The sequence below is a fragment of the Tachysurus fulvidraco genome, chromosome 26, assembly GCF_022655615.1.
Source record: "Tachysurus fulvidraco isolate hzauxx_2018 chromosome 26, HZAU_PFXX_2.0, whole genome shotgun sequence".
Classification (NCBI taxonomy): domain Eukaryota; kingdom Metazoa; phylum Chordata; class Actinopteri; order Siluriformes; family Bagridae; genus Tachysurus; species Tachysurus fulvidraco.
The window spans coordinates 15,940,681-15,955,680 of record NC_062543.1 but is presented as its reverse complement, the minus strand read 5'-3'; the positions used below and the strand labels follow the sequence as shown (position 1 = coordinate 15,955,680).

General features: G+C 45.6%; 2 protein-coding genes across 2 annotated transcripts in view; both read right to left on the bottom strand.

Moving 5' to 3' along the window:
• The window catches only part of LOC113662888 (transcriptional regulator ATRX-like), a 25,722-nt gene extending 12,216 nt beyond the window's left edge, over positions 1-13,506 (bottom strand). The window contains exons 1-12 of the mRNA XM_047809260.1: positions 13,271-13,506; positions 11,224-11,357; positions 11,003-11,061; positions 10,759-10,814; positions 10,543-10,664; positions 9,773-9,889; positions 9,316-9,425; positions 8,865-8,932; positions 8,284-8,767; positions 7,283-8,195; positions 7,010-7,070; positions 464-645 (exon numbers count right to left, since the gene is read on the bottom strand). Coding sequence (XP_047665216.1) covers positions 464-645; positions 7,010-7,070; positions 7,283-8,195; positions 8,284-8,767; positions 8,865-8,932; positions 9,316-9,425; positions 9,773-9,889; positions 10,543-10,664; positions 10,759-10,814; positions 11,003-11,061; positions 11,224-11,357; positions 13,271-13,290 — 2,326 coding nt within the window. The 5' untranslated portion in view covers positions 13,291-13,506. The remainder of the gene's footprint in view (positions 1-463; positions 646-7,009; positions 7,071-7,282; positions 8,196-8,283; positions 8,768-8,864; positions 8,933-9,315; positions 9,426-9,772; positions 9,890-10,542; positions 10,665-10,758; positions 10,815-11,002; positions 11,062-11,223; positions 11,358-13,270) is intronic.
• Positions 13,507-13,787: 281 nt separating this feature from the next.
• cnga2b (cyclic nucleotide gated channel subunit alpha 2b) overlaps positions 13,788-15,000 on the bottom strand; it is a 4,231-nt gene continuing 3,018 nt past the window's right edge. Inside the window, exon 6 of the mRNA XM_027178064.2 lies at positions 13,788-15,000. This exon is cut by the window's right edge and continues 425 nt beyond it. Coding sequence (XP_027033865.2) covers positions 13,960-15,000 — 1,041 coding nt within the window. The 3' untranslated portion in view covers positions 13,788-13,959.

Below are 15,000 nucleotides of genomic sequence, written 5' to 3'. Positions count from 1 at the left end.
ACAATCACAAGTGAACCTTAAACACAAACGAGAAGCTTTGGGCCTTTCACACATCATCGACATCATCACGAATAAATATTAGCATTCGGTTGGTGCCGTGACCCGGACCTAATCTTTTTTAACTGGAGGTGTGATGAAAGCATGAAAGATGTTTGTTAAAATGGATTTTTTTTTACTTATTAACAATCAGCTAAGATGCTTTTTCTAAAGCAGGAGATTGTGTGTGTTTTATTACAATTTTGACAACACAGTGAAGTTCTTTCTTCACGTATCCCAACTTTAGAGGTCATGGTCAGGCATGATACAGCACCACAGGAACAGACACGGCAGCTCGGAAGCTCTGGGGCTCGAACCCTGATCAATAACCCAGAGCTTTAAGCACCTGAACCGTCACTGAACTGAATCACCAGCATTTTACCAAATTTGATTAGCATCCTGTTGATACAGTAAAACATTTCCTCACTGTCTTCAGCATTGTCCATCTTTCCAGCGGGACCTTCGACTTTCTCTTCATCTCCCTTCTTGCTCTCCGTCTCACTGTCCTGGTCCTCGGCCCTGGACCACGAGGTGTCCGAGCTGCAGTCCTGATCAGAGCTGGATGACAAGTTAGCCCTGATCTCAGCCAACAGAATCTGTTTTGCAATTCTACAAAGAAGCAGAGAAGAAAAAGTGATTTGGTCTTAATAAGAGTCACTTTCGGAGACTCGGGCATCTTTTCTTTGTCCTTTATCGTAACGGAGTATAAACGGCCCGATCCGACGAACGAGGGTTCGACTAATTAAACGTGCGAGTCTTCTTTTTATTTTTGACACGTCACCGGAAACGTCCCGGTTCCCGCAAAGCCTTATTTATTTCTATCCTCTATGCAATTCATTAGAATTCTTCCCTAAAGTTTAAGCTCTGCTTTTCGTATAATGCTAATATTAGAAAATGTTTGTTGAGAAATCAGTGACTCGTTGTTAAAACCGCCGTAATCCAGGATCCCTAATTAAAAATGACATTCGGTCGACTTCAGGATTAAACTGTTAATAAGAGATTATGTTCGTTAGGCGGCTGCTTCATTAAACCGCTAAACTCCGCGCTCTCTAAAGCAGCTACAAACACGTCACAGCTAGCAGGGCCGGCTAACGAAAAGACAGGAAAGGAATTAGCATTCAGCATGAAACGGTCTCAGGAAAGCCAGAAACAACCCACAGAACTTTAAGTCATTACCGAGTCTTTCATTTTAATTCACGCGGGCTAAGCACTCGGGCGTCACCCGTGTTAGCATCCGTGCCACATTTCCTACACCACGCTGGGGGCAGAAAAACTAGCACATCTTTCCAGTCCTGATTTTAAATCTGAAAACATCACACATGATCCATAAGCTACGAGTAAAGCTAACTGATCATGACAGGAACTCATCTCAGGGTTCTGATCTTTTAGCATAATTGTAGCTATAGCCGCTAAGCTAACTCGCATTTAAGCAGCTTGGAAAGATTTATTTAATTTATTTAAATGTCAGAGTGAAATCTGATTTGCGCTTACAAAGCATTCTGGGTAATAATAGGAACTCAGACGCAGATGATCAAGTGTTTAGACCTCGTTATGACCCCAGTCTCTTCCTGCATCGCTACACTCAAAAAAAAAACAAAAAAAAAAAAGAGAGAAGAACTGAATAAAAAACAGGAAAACAAAATGAAGGCACAGAGACGAGACGAGTGTGGGGTAAATTATTTTATTACAACGCCGCTTACATACAGGTACAGTCTGTTTATGTGAGACCCGTGTGGGTGCATGCAATTTATTTACAGTTTCAACAACAGTAAAAAAAATTTAGTAATAATAATAATAATAATAATAATAATAAATTTGTGAACTGAAAATCAGCATGCTGTCAACTTCAATTTTCTCTTTCTTTTTTTTTTTTGGTGTGGAAGATTCCAGAGGGGGTAAAAAAAAAAGTGAGAGAGCATTACAGGAAAAGCATAAGATGGAAGAGATCATGGGATTGAGTAAGAGAGAGAGGGAGAGAGAGAGAGGGAGAGGGAGGGAGGGAGGAGAGGACGAGAAAAGCCGGGCCGGTAAGCTGGTAAAAGTGGCTCGTCTCACGCTACGCTGCAGAGAGATAGAAAACACAGGAGAGGGGACAGAAAGAAGAAAAGAAAAAAAAAAAAGAGAGAACATTGACACTGGGCCTCGAGCGTTTTACCCCACACACAGCCTCGGCTCTGGTCACAGCAGACGGTGAGGAGATAAAGAGTCCAACACCAGGACGGTTTGTTTCAGTGAAACACAATTCACTTTAAAGCTAAACCACTGGACTTGTGTTATAATCTAGAGAAATAAATTCACCAGAATATTACAGATTAATAATATTAATAATCCACAAAATGAAACACAAACATTCTAAAGTAAAAATCTGAGTGGCGGCTAGCGTTACACTTAGCTTACGTTCACGCTAGCAAGCGACAATCAGAACTTCATTTAACTTCAAACCTGCAATCGGTGTGGGACTCCGAACTTCCATTAAATGTGCAGAGAGACATTTAAAAAGAGAGAGAGAGAAAGGAGGTGTGAGAGATGTATAGAATGATAAAGAACAGAAGTGATGGGTGTGATGTCATACAGAGGGATGGACAGGACACAAGCTAGCATCACGTATCACATACACAAGCGCAGGTTAGCAGTGACGTTTGGTGATGGTGTTTTCTCCGAGTATTATGGACAAGAGAAATCTGGCCACCGAAACCATAGTATGAACCACGAGATCCAGACTAACTGATGTATGCAGTAAGAACGTCAGCTAGCTCATAACACAAGTCCAACTGGTTTAAGTTCTTTTGCTACACAACACCGTAATGACGGAAAACTTCACATGATACGAAATCGTTCAGGTAGACTTTTAGGGGCCAGGGTGCCAATACTAATGATCATTCTCACTCTGTGCTAATACTCAAACAGACCAGAATCTGCGGTAGGTAACGTCGATCAGCTGAAGTGTGACGGAGGACTTAGAACCGACGGAATCAGGGGGTCAGAGGTTTGCGGCATTTGGCAGACGTCCTTATCCAGGACTTACATTTTATCTCATTTATACAGCTGAGGGTTTAGGGCCTTGCTCAGGGGCCCCAGCAGTGGCAGATTGGTAGCCCTGTAACTCAAACTCATGAACTTCTCTACCACATCCCCCAGGTTGATGGGAAATTCTGCCTCATCCCAGTAAACACACCAATACAATCTCAATACTTTAAACACGACCTTGTACAAGCACCGAGTGCTGTATCAGGGGGGTTCTGATCAAATGTTTAGGGGCCAAGCACCGAGTGCTGTATCAGGGGGGTTCTGTTCAAATGTTTAGGGGCCAAGCACCGAGTGCTGTATCAGGGGGGTTCTGTTCAAATGTTTAAGGGTCCAAGCACCGAGTGCTGAATCAGGGGTGTTCTGTTCAAATGTTTAGGGGCCAAGCACCGAGTGCTGAATCAGGGGTGTTGTGTTCAAATGTTTAGGGGCCAAGCACCGAGTGCTGAATCAGGGGTGTTCTGTTCAAATGTTTAGGGGCCTAGCACCGAGTGCTGAATCAGGGGGGTTCTGTTGAAATGTTTAGGGGCCAAGCACCGAGTGCTGAATCAGGGGTGTTCTGTTCAAATGTTTAGGGGCCAAGCACCGAGTGCTGAATCAGGGGTGTTCTGTTCAAATGTTTAGGGGCCAAGCACCGAGTGCTGAATCAGGGGGGTTCTGTTCAGATGTTTAAGGGTCCAAGCACGGAGTGCTGAATCAGGGGTGTTCTGTTCAGATGTTTAGTGGCCAAGCACCACGTACTGAATCAGGGGGGTTCTGTTCAGATGTTTAGTGGCCAAGCACCACGTACTGAATCAGGGGGGTTCTGTTCAGATGTTTAGTGGCCAAGCACCACGTACTGAATCAGGGGGTTCTTTTCCGATGTTTAGGGGTCCAAGCAGCGAGTACTGAATCAGGGGGGTTCTGTTCAGATGTTTAGCGGTCCAAGCACCAAATACTGAATCAGGAGAGGTTCTGTCCAGATGTTTAGGGGCCAAGCACCGAGTGCTGGAACTCAACTGAACAGGTTCAGTTTCCTTTGTACTATATGCATGTCTGCTGACTTGCTAACAAGCTAGCATGCTAAAATTAGAGAAATTCATTCCCATCAGATACCTGGTAAGTATGGAGGCGTTTGTGGAGTAAAGGCCAAATTTCTGATAAATTTCAAATGTTTGTAGCTTCATCCACCATCAACCCACAAGGTATTGTGGGTAAGTGCTCAAGACCTCCAAAAAACACTTCAGAGCCTATCGTTAAGATGGCGGTGGAGGTTTTTGCACATGCTCTGAATTTGTGTTGCTCAGTGACAAGTGGGTGAAGCTCGAGTCAGATTTCATCAGCTAATCGGTTCTGACATCACCGCTATGCTGTCTACTGATTTGCACACACAAGATTCATTTACACAATAGCACACGAGCGACGCGATCACGTAGCTGCTGTGCTAACGTTCGGTCCAGCAGCACTAAAATATAGTGTACACTTTGTGATTGGCTGAACAAATGTAATCTAAGCTCCGCCCTTACTGACCTACAGACTCTCAAATGTTCGATCGGAATCCGTCGTCCTTCATTTACACGGCATTTTACACGCAACAAAAAAAGGCCTTTTATTACCAAAGAAAAACAAAACAAAAAAAACACTCGACCCCTCCCCCACAAATCAAATATGATTTTTTAGACAAGATTTAACGCCAATCTATGTATCCATTTTCTTTGCGCACCTACCGTTAGCAAACCAAACAGCCCTTGAAATGTCTGACCGACAATATTGCACTTCCAGAACCGTCAGGCTGTGGCCTACAACACACACAGACAGACACAAGACACACAGAAGTAAGTGCTCTCACTTCCTCAGGAAAGACCACGAGACAGGTGTGGGGGGTGGGTGGCCTCCGTTTACATGCTAACGACACGCTAATAACAAACAGCCTCAAAAGACATAAATAATTAAACATGCTCGTTAACAAACGTGAGCAAAAAAGTAGCAACCAAAAAAAAAAAAAGCTACACAACAGACCAAAGATGCAACACAAACAATGAGGAAAATACATTTGCATTTTTAATCGCAGGACTGAAACGCCACCGATCCGTGCGTCCAGGAAGATGGAAGAAACAAATAAAACAAAAATAAATAGGTTTCTCTCATTTGGTGTAAACTTCAGGTTTCTTTCCAGTGAAAGTTTTGTTTTTTTTTTAAAGGCAGCTTGTGACCATAATTTAAATCGCCAAACATACAAATTAGCAAACTTGCACAAAAAAATTGGCTGCCTGCAAACACACACACACACACACGGGGTGCCAATACTTTAATCTTTAGTTTAAAAAAATAAAAAAATACAGCAAGGTTCTGTTTTTTTTTTGAGTGCAAACTTCCGACCAACCAAATCGTAAGTTGTGCAATGTTTCTGTGCCGTGCGCGAGGGCACTGCGGACGACGAGTTCAGCTAGCACGCTAACGTAGGGCACAAACAAAGCAGTCAAGAGGGGATTTGGGATTTGCTCCAAAATGGATCTGTAGGATTTAACTCGGACCACCAGGAACTTTACGGACAAACGACAAAGCGATTTAAAAAAAAAAAAAAAAAACACTGTGGGTAAATAAATAACTTTTTAAAATATAATAATAAAGTTAACATTTAACTGTCGTTTTCTAGCTCCGCCCACATGGTACCCTGGTGACGAGGGGATGCGTACTCATCACGTGTACTTGGGTCTTCGCGTGGTGGTGGAAACGGCGTCGACATGGAGGATTATGGGAAATTTGTATAGCAGGATGGATTACGACTGGTAAGGAATCGGCCAATGAAAGGAGAGTAGGCGGGACTTGAGACGCTGTCTTTGAATCTGAGCAGGAAAACTAGCCGTGTTTCTAGCTACAACAGCTCTCTGAAAAAAACAAAAGAGTAAAAAATACCGCATCACAACGATGTGCATTTCACCGATTCATGATGAACACATGATGACTGGTGGCACGTTAGCATGACGTTAAACAGCTACGTGTGTTCCTAGCTACATGCAAGGCTATGTGCTAATTCACAGGTTTCTAAAAAGAGACCATAACATGTTCCTGTACTTGTAACTCCGCCTCTTCGCCGTACACGAGTATTTCTGCGTCGACGGAGACGACGTCCGAGTATTATAAACTGCATAAATACCGTTAAAGCAACTCTTCTTTACTGGAAAGAAAAACAAACAAACAAACAAAAACAACAACCATTTGGGAGGAAAGTCACAGCACATGATGCTGAAGGTCCGGTTACAGCACAGCGAATCTTCTCCCTGGTTACAAACACAAACAAAACTAAACTACAAGAGTAGTATTATAAAGATGCAACACTAACTAACGCCGGAAAAAACGTCATTGCAGATGCTACGGTCTTAATAAATAATAAGCTGAAAGGAATAAAAACAAAAAGCTGTCGAACGAGAGCCGGGAGGCCGCCATGGGCCGCGTTCACACCTGTAGTGAGGTCGAGTACAAGTCGTTCGGTCGGCTTTGATTTGGAAATGAACGAGGAGGGAAGAGCTGGTGAGCCAATTAGGCATGTACTGAAATCACCACGTCACCATAGAGGGGTTTTATTCCTGCCGTGATTTTACTTTGTATCGGCGCCCGAAACGTGGGCCGCGACATGACGGGATTTTTCAGCAGGTACGACTGATTACCAGCACATATGCCTACAGCTCCTGTCAGTCTAGTACACTAGATAGTGCGCACTACAGAAAAGACGTCCGTGTTTAGTGTGTGTTACATGTTGAGTCGGCGGAGAACGAGACCCATGCTGGCCGCCGCCCGGGTGTGTCGCGTGCGCGTGGGGGTGAGGGGAGGTCCTGAAGTGTGTGAGCTTTTGAAGCGTGTTTGAATGGAGACGGTGGCAGCGGTGTGTGTGTCGGGGGGTTTGATGGGGTTCGGAGGTTCGGACTGAGACGGAGGGCTTTGGCCTGTGCACTCGGGATCCAAACCGTACCTATTCTCCACATCATCCTCATCCAACATGATCGGGGCGGGGCACACGTCCACCTCATCACCTACACACACACACACACACACACACACACACACACACACACAGAAAGGAAGATTAGAAATAAAGTTAAATAAAACCAGGAACATAGTGAAAAAGTGGAGAGAGAGAGAGACTGAAAGGGAAAAAGGGAAAGACGTTAACGGGTTATAGACTGACTTGACCCTCGTGACCGTAACGACGTGAACGTGACACGTGAACGTATCATTACTGTACCGGAGGACTGCTGGAACGTTCCGGTTCCCATCAGTGTGACGTCACTCAGCGGTTTGATCTTCTGCTCCAACTCGTCCGAGTCGCTGCTGTCCATTTCCTGATCGCTCGACAAACTCTCGCTATCCACCGTCGTCTTGGCAACCTTGTGGGGAAGACTCCTCCTGACCTTCGACCCGGGATCTGCGACTTTTCCGACTAAAGAGGAGGATGAGGAAGACGAAGATGAAGACAAGGACCTCTCCTTAAGTTTACGTTTGCGTGAAGTTCGATCTTGACAAGGGGTCGTGGTTTTGACCAGGCCAAAGAGACACTGCTTTCGGACTTCCTGGTTTGTGTCGGCCCTGCCCCCGTCGCTGTCGACCCCACCCTCCTCTTCGCTGGTGGCCATTGCAGCGGTGGCGGTCTGCAGCAGCACGGCAGGCACCTCGTCCGAGTCGGAGTCTTCCTCCAGGTCGGCGTGCGTGGTATCCGAGCGCCTTCGGCGTGGCGTCGTCTTGACACGAGGTGACCGCTTATTCTCCTCCGCCATCTCCATCTCGTCTCCTTCGTCTTCTTCATCGTCTGTGTTTTCCTGCTCCGTTGCTGCACCTACTGTCCCCTCACACTTCTCTTCCACCTTCACCTCGTCTGTTCCTTCCTTTCTGACAGCCATTCCTTCCATCTTCTCCACCTTTTCCTTTTTCTCCTCCTCCTCCATTTGCTTATTGATCTCTACGATATCGGCAGCGTTCGCACCGGCGTCGGCGTTAGAGTCAGGATTAACGGACGACTCTAACGGGACCGGCGTCAGCTTCACCACCAGCTCCTTAGTGACACCCGAGCTTCTTGAAGCCCGCGGTTTTCGCTGCCGAGGTTTTGCACGCTGTCTCTGAGGTTCCCGTTTCCCGCCGTACAGCTCCCGATCCAGTGCTTCCTGTAAACGTAAATATAGGTTCATCAAAAGTTAAATACACAACGATGTGTTCGCTGAAAAATTCCAAAGCCAGCAATAACCACGTTACCTGCAGGGCGGCGTGTGCCTGGTGCAGGTCCTGCAGGATGGTGCGGAACATCATTAGTCTCCTCGCTCGGTCCACGTCCTCCTCCTCGCTCGCTTCCTCGTCCTTCTCGCTCTGCATGAAATCCACGAAGGAGCGGTTCAGTGACGTAGTCATATCCACCACACGCTGCATGCGCTCGCACAGACCCCTCGAAGGTGCCGAGCTGAGCGTTCCTGTTCCACCGCGCCCACCCCTCTGCTTCCCACGGGCTCCGCCCCCGACGCCGGTCCGTTTGCAGATCTTTTCCAGGTTCTGGAGCACCGAATCGCAGGCCAGCACCAAGTCCATGAGAGGCTCCGGGCTGCACACGTAACAGTACCACTTGCGCTCCTCCTCTAAGATGGCCGAAAGCTCCCGTCGCCCGAGGTTCCTCAGAACGCACTTCTTACAGAAGGCGTTGCTGCAGTAATCACAGCCAATCAGACTGCCTCCTTCCGCACACCACCTGCAGGAACAGCCAATCACAAAACAGTCACGTAGGTTGTGCAGTTAAACACACTTTTACTTGTATAACACTGTATGTAGATGTGGTCAGTTCTTACCTGCACTGCTCATCCATCCCTTCAGCATCTTTACTGATGTCGTCACTCATGTAGTACTTATAACAGGACTAGGGAAAAAAACACCACCACAAATTACCATCAGTATTATCAGGTGTTCTACAACTCATCACACGCACCCCACACACACACACACACACCCCACACACCCTCATCCCACGTACACGCCCATTCCCCACCCCCCTCATCCCACGTACACGCCCATTCCCCACCACCCTCATCCCACCCAAACACCCCCCCACTCATCCCACCCAAACACACACACGCAGGGACACACACGCAGGGACACACACGCAGGGACACACACGCAGGGACACACACGCAGGGACACACACGCAGGGACACACACGCAGGGACACACACGCAGGGACACACACGCAGGGACACACACGCAGGGACACACACGCAGGGACACACACGCAGGGACACACACCTTGCAGATGAGCACTTTGAGTGCAGGGTGCTGGTAGACAGAGTCTCTCTGGAAATGGTTAACCTGTTGACCGCAGGCCGTACAGTTCACTCGCTCGATGTCAGAGCCTCCTAATCATACACACACACACACACACACTGAGACTAACACTAGTCTTTTGCACACTAAAGAGTTGAAAAAGAGAACTGAATTAATCCCAGTACCCTGGTGTAATTTAACCTACATACAGTCTCAGACCTCTCAGATTTCTGAAATATCATCATATTTGTACAAAGTGGAAAAGTGGGCGGAGCCTGCAGTAATTAGGCAAAACCATTGGGATAAAACCCCTCCTTATTTATTTATGGTAAAGACAGAGGACAAACCTGTACAATAGACACTTTGCAAACACGCATGAGAACTAACAGGTCAACAAGAGAGAAAAGAAGACAGTCGGCATCACTGTTTGTTTTCTCACCTCTCCGTTTGTCTGAGAAGTCTTTGTACTGTTTCACTCGTTTGCTGCGAAATTCTGGACCTCTGAACTCGTCCCGGACTTCATTAGATACTGGCTCTGGCAACACAAACACTGTACCTGCAACAGAGAGAGACAGTGAGAGAGAGAAAGCGAGTCAGTGAGAGAGAGAGAGAGAGAGTGAAAGCGAGTCAGTGAGAGAGAGAGAGAGAGAGAGAGAGTGAAAGCGAGTCAGTGAGAGAGAGAGAGAGAGAGAGAGAGAGCGAGTCAGTGAGAGAGACAGACAGACCGACAGAGAGACAGTGAGAGAGAGAGAGACAGACCGACAGAGAGAGATAGAGCGAGAGAGAGACAGACAGATGACAGACAGACCGACAGAGAGAGAAAGAGGGAGAGAGACAGAAACACAGAGAGACAGACGACAGACAGACCGACAGAGAGAGTTCTCATGACTAGTATTATATATTCTCTCACGTTATTTGACATTCTGAGTTAAATTTAGTCCCATTTAATTATTTTTTTAATTTAATCATTAATTTAGTTTCATAAAAAATAGATAAGACTTAAGGTCATGTAATGTGACGGGTTTTTACTGATTTAAAACTTAAAACAGTGTGGGAGGGGGGTGTGGATGAGGATGCATAAGAAAAAAAAAACATTTATCACAGCCCTCTGCAGCCCTGTGATTGTCCCCACCCCCTCCGCTCTCTGGAGTCCAGTGCTCGGCCCCGCCCCGCCTGTTGATACCTGTTCCAGAGTCCTACAGTACGCACCTTTAGGCAGGCAGGTCGTGTCTGGGTCACTGGAGTTGACGGATAAGACGTCTTCGGTTCCGCTGTCAGAGGAAGCGTCAGATTCGTTCAGGCCGCTGTGCTTCGTCACCACCAACGGCTTCCTGGATTTTAGACAAATGGCCAAGTGTGTTTAGTGAACGCTCAATAAACTACAGTGTAACGTACATCGCTCACTCAGAAATAAGCAGAACCAACCTTCTGGAACGAGCTGCAGAAGACTTCGCCTCTGAGGAGATGCCTGGCTGCATGCACTAAAATAAACGCACACACGTTGTCAAGTCAGTGTCATTGCTCACTGGGTTTGATCTAAAAACATAAAAGCTCACAATTTATAGACGAATAATAAACTGTAATCTAATACAATATTTTGCTGTGGTTAAAATATTCAAGTAAACTAATATCTAAATTAATAAATATATCTCCGGTCTAGATGTTTTACCTCTTCAGCGGCTCGTGATTCAGCTTGCTGCTGCTCTATAAACTCTTTGGCCATCGCACCTGACACAGGGACGAGCAGTAAAACCCAGAGTTTACACTGATGCACACTTTAGGTCCTAACTATCCTTTATTTATTCACAGCATGACCTCAGAGTGACGTTTAGAAGCAACAACCAAGCCATAAATTCCTATTTATACCTATTAAAGGTCTAAAACACTCACCGCTCCAGTGCCCAGGTAAGCTGTGTTCACCGCCCTGCTCTGTGGAAACCGCCAGAAACGTGTGCAGCTTATTGATCAGGAGGCCCAGTTTACCCCCACTGCCTCCGCTGCTGCCTCCCGCCACGGGTTCGAGCCTATAATAAAGATTACGCAAAAACGATACACATTACAGAAGAACACAAACACACCATTAGTGTTCATGATTAGAATCCAGTCATACATATAGATACAGACCCTCATCTAGTAAACAGTAAAAACTATGACTAAAGAAAGCAGGAGCAATGTTTAATTCCCAAACGATTGTGTGAGTGACCATGACGACACGGCGATCATACACCAAACTTGGGTCCGTGGAAACGTCTCAACGGTCCGAGACGACGACGTTTCACAGTAGGAGCTCAGAAACTCCAAGTGTACGGGCGGAGTGAGCGAGCGGCACGGCTCATTACCGATCGGTCATATACACAAACGACACCAGTCCTCTTCACTGCCACTGTATGCTCCATGAGAAGGCTAATAGCGACAGGCTAATTTACATATCATGCATATTCGTGAATCCTTGAGAATCACAGATAATGTTTGTCAGATAAACTTTATAGGTCATGTTTTGCTGTTTAAAAAAAACAAAAACATCCTAATTAATCTGTTTTATATAATATTTATCACCAGTGTGTTTGATTAAAGGTGGGGTCTCCGTTGTTGGAGAAATGCTTCAGAAAACTGAGTCGGGACGACAAACAAAACAAAAATCAAAACAAACTTGTAGCCAATGAGTGGAAAGGGTGCGGGGCTTGTCAATATGGGCGGAGAGAGTGTTCAGTGTGCATGTGTGACGTTAGCAGAAAGCGGTTTTAACATCGACATGGAGGATAAAAACAAAGAAAGAAAGAGAAGAAAGACTTACGATAAGGACAAGAAGTAGGACGTGTTAATATAGGATCAGCTTTCCAGCGCTGGAGAGAACTGAAGGAGCAGGAAGTTGGCCACATATTCACAGGTTGGAGTTTCCCGAGTCAATAACTCCTGAGCTAAACGCTGTTACTACACAAATAACACCTCTTTTCTATCGTAGTAATGTAGAGAGGCAGCTACAACCGCGTTTTGTGTAGTAACAGCGTTTAGCTCAGGAGTTATCGACTCGGGAAACTCCGACCTGTGAATATGTGGCCGACTTTACTTAAGACGCCGAGGCGCTTTTTTCCTTCTCGATAGGTGAGTGACTTGTGGGCGGAGCTATGGATACAAGGGTGGGACCGATTTGGGTTAGGGGCATGTTTGTTTTGGTGATTTTATATGTCAACACTGGCTTTCAAACAACGGAGATCCCACCTTTAATGTGCTACCATTAAGCAGGACACGCCCCCCTTGTGCGCGGGGCACGTAAATTCTAAAAAGCAACTTACTGGACAAATTCAAGACTCGTACATGATGATATAAGAAATAGTAGAAATAATCTCTCAATATATATATATAGATTTTTTAAATACATGTTTCCAAGCGTCATATTAATGTCTGTTACACTGAAGTTCAGACACGAAACTGTCTAACAACAACGTAATATACGTTACTTTAAATAAAATAAATAAATAAAAACATTCGACGTCCAAATACTTTCTCTCAATAATAAAATGTTGGATTATTTTTCCGCAGATATTTATAATTCTTCTTCGCTATGAAGTAAAATTCAGATCAACTCTTACACAGTGTTTACCTTCAGTTAGCTTACAAGCTAACCTTTCTGTGTGAAAATATTCTTTGTGTATAAAGAAGCTAACGCTAACGCTTTGGTTGGTGCGACGAGTACAACATCAACTCAATCTACATACAGACGATAAAAATAAACACAAAAGTGGTGCAGTGAGATTCGCTGTTTTACTTTCCTTCTGATGTCGCCTTGTTTTTCACATATTTATTAGCTTATGCTAGCGGCTATGCTATGCTAGCTCTCCATAGACACCCTATTCATTTGGCTTAGTCAGTTAGCTTGTTAGCTTGTTAGCCAGTTAGCTTGTTAGCCAGTTTAGCTAGCGTAAACTCCTCCTCTTACCTGAGCACCTCGGCGGACATCCTGCGCCTACACACAGTCGACTGTGTTTAAATACACAACAGAATCGCAACCATCCGTTTGTATCACACCGCGATATAAACAACAAACACGGCTACAACACGCAAACCTGTTCCCTTGTTTATTTCACATACACTGCGCCATCTTGCCGGCTATGTTTTGCGCGCGGCGCATTAAAATGGCGACCAGATTTCGACGTGCCGTCGTCACTTCCTGCTAATGTGTTTAAAAATAATAATAAAAGACGACTAACTCATCTGTTATAAAGTCTACGGTTCTGTTACAAAACACACACACACACATTCACACACACTCACACACACTCACACACTCACACAAAGACAACGTTGTTAAAACCCGTTACTGACACCACAAGAAGATGCTGCTGCTACTTCAGCATCACAGAGTTATTGTGTAACCAGACCATGTAGGATTGAGTTATGAAGGCCAACAGGTTCATTCTACAAGAACTAAAACCCTCAGATGATTTAGATTGTTTTTTTATTGACATTTTCTTTATTATGAGTATATAACATATTACAGTATTTTAGCTACCGCACGTGATTGGTGATGATCTCAGGTATATATACAGACATACAGTCTAACAAACGTGCAGTACATAAAAATGTTGGCTCCGTTACGATATGAATCGAAGCAGTTTTACGTCTGAGTTACTTCTCCTCTTTAGAGTTCGGTTCGGCTGTGGACCGTGTGTGTGTTCCGGGTTGTGTGTGTACATCTGTATGTGTATGTGTAGAAACACCGGCGTGTTCTCCTTCCACCTCGTTGTCCGACAGCAGCCCGAGTCCCGTGTGACAGAGCTGCCTCTCGAGCGCTGTGATTCGTTGTTTGAGATGGCGCTGAGTGCTCGTGAACTCCCCTAATAATCGGGCGAATCGTGTCTGCAGGATATCCAGAGATGCATCTAAGCGCTCCACTCTCTCTTCTGTGTCTATGACGCCTAGACCTCCAGCTGCTACACTCTCATCCAGGAGGCCTTGCTTTCTCAGGATTTCCCTTCCACGCTCTTCCAGAACCTTCTGAGCATCTGGATATTCTATCACAGCCTCCATTAGGTCGTCTTTTGAAAGGCAGAATAGGTCAGAGTAGCCGATGCTACGTATGTTAGCCGTACGCCGGTTGCCCATCTTGCTACCTTGAATGTTGAGGATGCTAATTTCTCCAAAACACCCACCAGCAGTCAGCAATGCGAATTGTGTGACGCCATCGTCCGCCACCACAGCTAGCTGTCCCTCCTTAATGATGTACATTTCCTTCCCGATATCACCTTTCCTGCAGATGTAGTCCCCAGGACTGTACACTTGGGGACTCAGTTTCAGGACAAGTTCTACTAAAAGTCCGGCTTCACAGTCCTGAAAAATGCGGACTTTCTTCAGTGTGTCTAGGTGGACATTGATAGCAATTTCGGCCCTCAGCTTATCCGGAAGATTCTTCAGCACCTCCTGTTCGTTCACAGCTTTCTTGTTAGTCCAGAGATAGTCGAACCACTTGATGACGCGCGTCTCGAGGGTGCGGTTGACCTTGCGGAAGTGCATGTAGTGCTTGATGGCATCGATACGTGCCTGGAACTCAGCCCTTGTAGCATTCATGTTGGCAATCATGGAACCTACGTTACCTACGATGGTGGCGAAGATCAGCACACCTACCAAGAAGTCAAAAACTACAAAGACAAACTCCTCATCCTTCACTGG